Below are 2,648 nucleotides of genomic sequence, written 5' to 3' on the forward strand. Positions count from 1 at the left end.
ACGTACTAGCTGTTTTGGCTAATTTAGGCTTTTTAAAAGTTTTTTAGGCTATTTTGGAGGTTAGCTAATATTTCAGCTGCATGCTAGCCGTTTTGGCTAATTTAGGATTTTTTTTTATTATAGGCTAATTTGTAATTTAGCTAATATTTCAGCTACATGCTAGCTGTTTTGGCCAATTTAGCCTTTTGTTTTGCTTTTTCTAGGCTATTTTGGAGTTTAGCTAAAATTCTAGCAACATACTAGCTTTTTGTGGCTAAATTAAGCTTCTCTTTTTAAGTTATTTTAGGCTATTTTGGGTCAGGCTAAAATTTACAAGCCTAATTTAGGCTTTTTCCGTTTTTTAGGATATTTTGAGGTTTAGCTAAGTTTTTAGCTACATGCTAGCTGTTTTGGCTAACCTAAGTATTTTTAAGGACTAATTTGGCATTTAGCTAACAGCTTCAGTGTTTTAGCTATCAATTGCAGCATCTTCAACTATCAGCACTAGCATCTTAAGTGGCCAAATTCAGCTTATAGGATTCACACGAGCATTATCACAGGTGATGCCTTATATCTCATTTTTAGTTAGTTTAAAGCTAATGATGGTTAAAATGTGTGCTTTCCGTCCAGTTTGCACATGACCCGATTTGTCGACTAAATGGAAAAAACAATCAGTGATTAGTTGATTGATAAAATAATCTTTTGTGGCAGCCCTACTTTCATTGGAATTCCCTTCAAGTTATATTTATAAATGAGAAACATCTTCAGTCATGGTGTTTCTCCACAGTTTTAGGGTTCTGATAAGATCACAATGCTCCTCTGCTGATTGAAGATCTGCGGCTCCCCCTTGTGGACGCTCCAGATTATACGCTGGCGTTGGTTTTTTAAGGCAAATGTCTCTGAATTAATGCACTGAATCATCATGGCCGTAGCTCAGAAAGCTTAACACTGATATTTGGACAGTAAATGGTAGCTCCAGAACCGTTCGAACCAGAATCTGTTCATAAATCCGGCAGGTCTCAGCACAGAACCTGGGAGAAAGGATGTCTGAGCAGCTCCTCGGCGCTCGGCCTGTGTTTGGCCTCCACAAAGATGCAGTGGATGAAGTCTCGCGCCTGCTCAGAGATGTGCGAGGGGAGCAGCGGGTTGGTGGGCTGGGTGGCGATCTTGAATATGGCGGCCATGGCTTCATATTCAGCCCAGGGGGGCTTTTCGGTGAGCATCTCCACCACGGTGCAGCCCAGACTCCTGCGAGCAGACGAGTTCAAGAGAAGAGTTTTCCACATCAGATCTACAATAACATCATCATTTGAGAACTTTACAGAGCGCCAGCCAGCATCTTCTTGATGTGCTCAGGTCACCATGGAAACAATGGGGTGACCGTGCCTTTTCCATTGCTGGCCCCCAGTTAAGGAATAAAATATGGGGTCAAATCAGGGTCAACTTAGTCATATCCCAGTAGCCAAAGGGCTCATAATTAGGGTCAACTTCAAAAATAAACATTCTGAATTGAAATTGTAAATTGAGGATGAAAGTGAAGAGTGAGAAAAATGAAAAAAACAAAATTCAAATACAAAACAGCAGCTGTTTCAAAACATTTTTTTCTGTTCAACGACAGTTTTGTGCTTTTTTAAATAAAGTATTTATTTTCACTTTTTTTTTAAAATCCAGTTTACAGCACTTTCCAAATCAAAATAATGTTCTAATTTATGTGGTTTCTTATTTATTTAAAGCTGATCCAGATTTGACCCGGTAATAAAATTCCTCCAGAACTGGACTTGATATTAGACCTTAGCAGTTTTAAATGTTAACTGTTTTAAATAAGTTTTTAATACTCAGGAGTTGTTGGTTTTACATTTATACATTTAAATTTTTTTTCTTAATTTGCTTATTTGTTGCATTTAATTTGTCAGACTGAAGGCATTGTAAAGTTTTCTCTTGTTATATCGTTGTTCATCTTTTGCAGATTTTTTTCAGTGCAATTTTGCATTATTTTTATTTAAATGCAATGTGTTCTGCGTCCTGATTGACTAGAAAATTGTCAATCCTTTCTACACCAAGTCCCCTGTTCAAAATGCTTTCAGCTTCCAAAATGTACACAAATCATCAGTCTTAGTTTTCTAACCACTTTGGAGGGATACTCCCCATTGAGGACTATCAGGCTCAGCACTTTAGATGGGATTTTAATGCATTTTACATGTTTTTTATGTATTTTATAGTGTAAAATGTTATGTTTTTTTCAATATATTGAATATATTTAAGCTCTCATGAGTTTAAACAAGAGAAAAATGTGTGGAAATGCTCTTAATCTTGCAACCTGGTGGATTTCACCTATAACAGCTTATTTTTAGCACATTACTCCTGCGATAAAATAGGTATAAATAAAGTTTCATTCAAAAGCTGACTTTATTGGAATGCTTTTCACTTCCTGTTAATCCTCCATCTGCTGTGGAAACAAACTCTCTCAGGAGATCGACTCTCCTTGCATCAGGTTAGGGACCTAAGTGGTACCAACCTGTTAAAGTGTTGTTTGAACGGACCACTAAAATGATAAAACCATATTGTATGACAGCTTCTTATTCCATTTAGGAGACTTTGTCACTTTCCTACTTTTGTGTCTTTATTTCTTGCTGACAACAAGTAGTTTTCCTATTTTTTTTTTTTTTTTT

The 2,648-nt window shown here is 36.7% G+C and overlaps 1 protein-coding gene across 2 annotated transcripts in view; it reads right to left on the minus strand.

Annotated features, from left to right (window-relative positions):
- Positions 1 to 605: 605 nt before the first annotated feature.
- The window catches only part of map3k3 (mitogen-activated protein kinase kinase kinase 3), a 24,287-nt gene continuing 22,244 nt past the window's right edge, over positions 606 to 2,648 (minus strand). For both annotated transcript variants that reach the window (XM_024271525.2, XM_024271524.2), the window contains exon 17: positions 606 to 1,227. In XM_024271525.2, coding sequence (XP_024127293.1) covers positions 999 to 1,227 — 229 coding nt within the window. In that variant the 3' untranslated portion in view covers positions 606 to 998. The remainder of the gene's footprint in view (positions 1,228 to 2,648) is intronic.

Source organism: Oryzias melastigma, linkage group LG8, assembly GCF_002922805.2.
Source record: "Oryzias melastigma strain HK-1 linkage group LG8, ASM292280v2, whole genome shotgun sequence".
In the NCBI taxonomy this organism is placed as follows: Eukaryota; Metazoa; Chordata; class Actinopteri; order Beloniformes; family Adrianichthyidae; genus Oryzias; species Oryzias melastigma.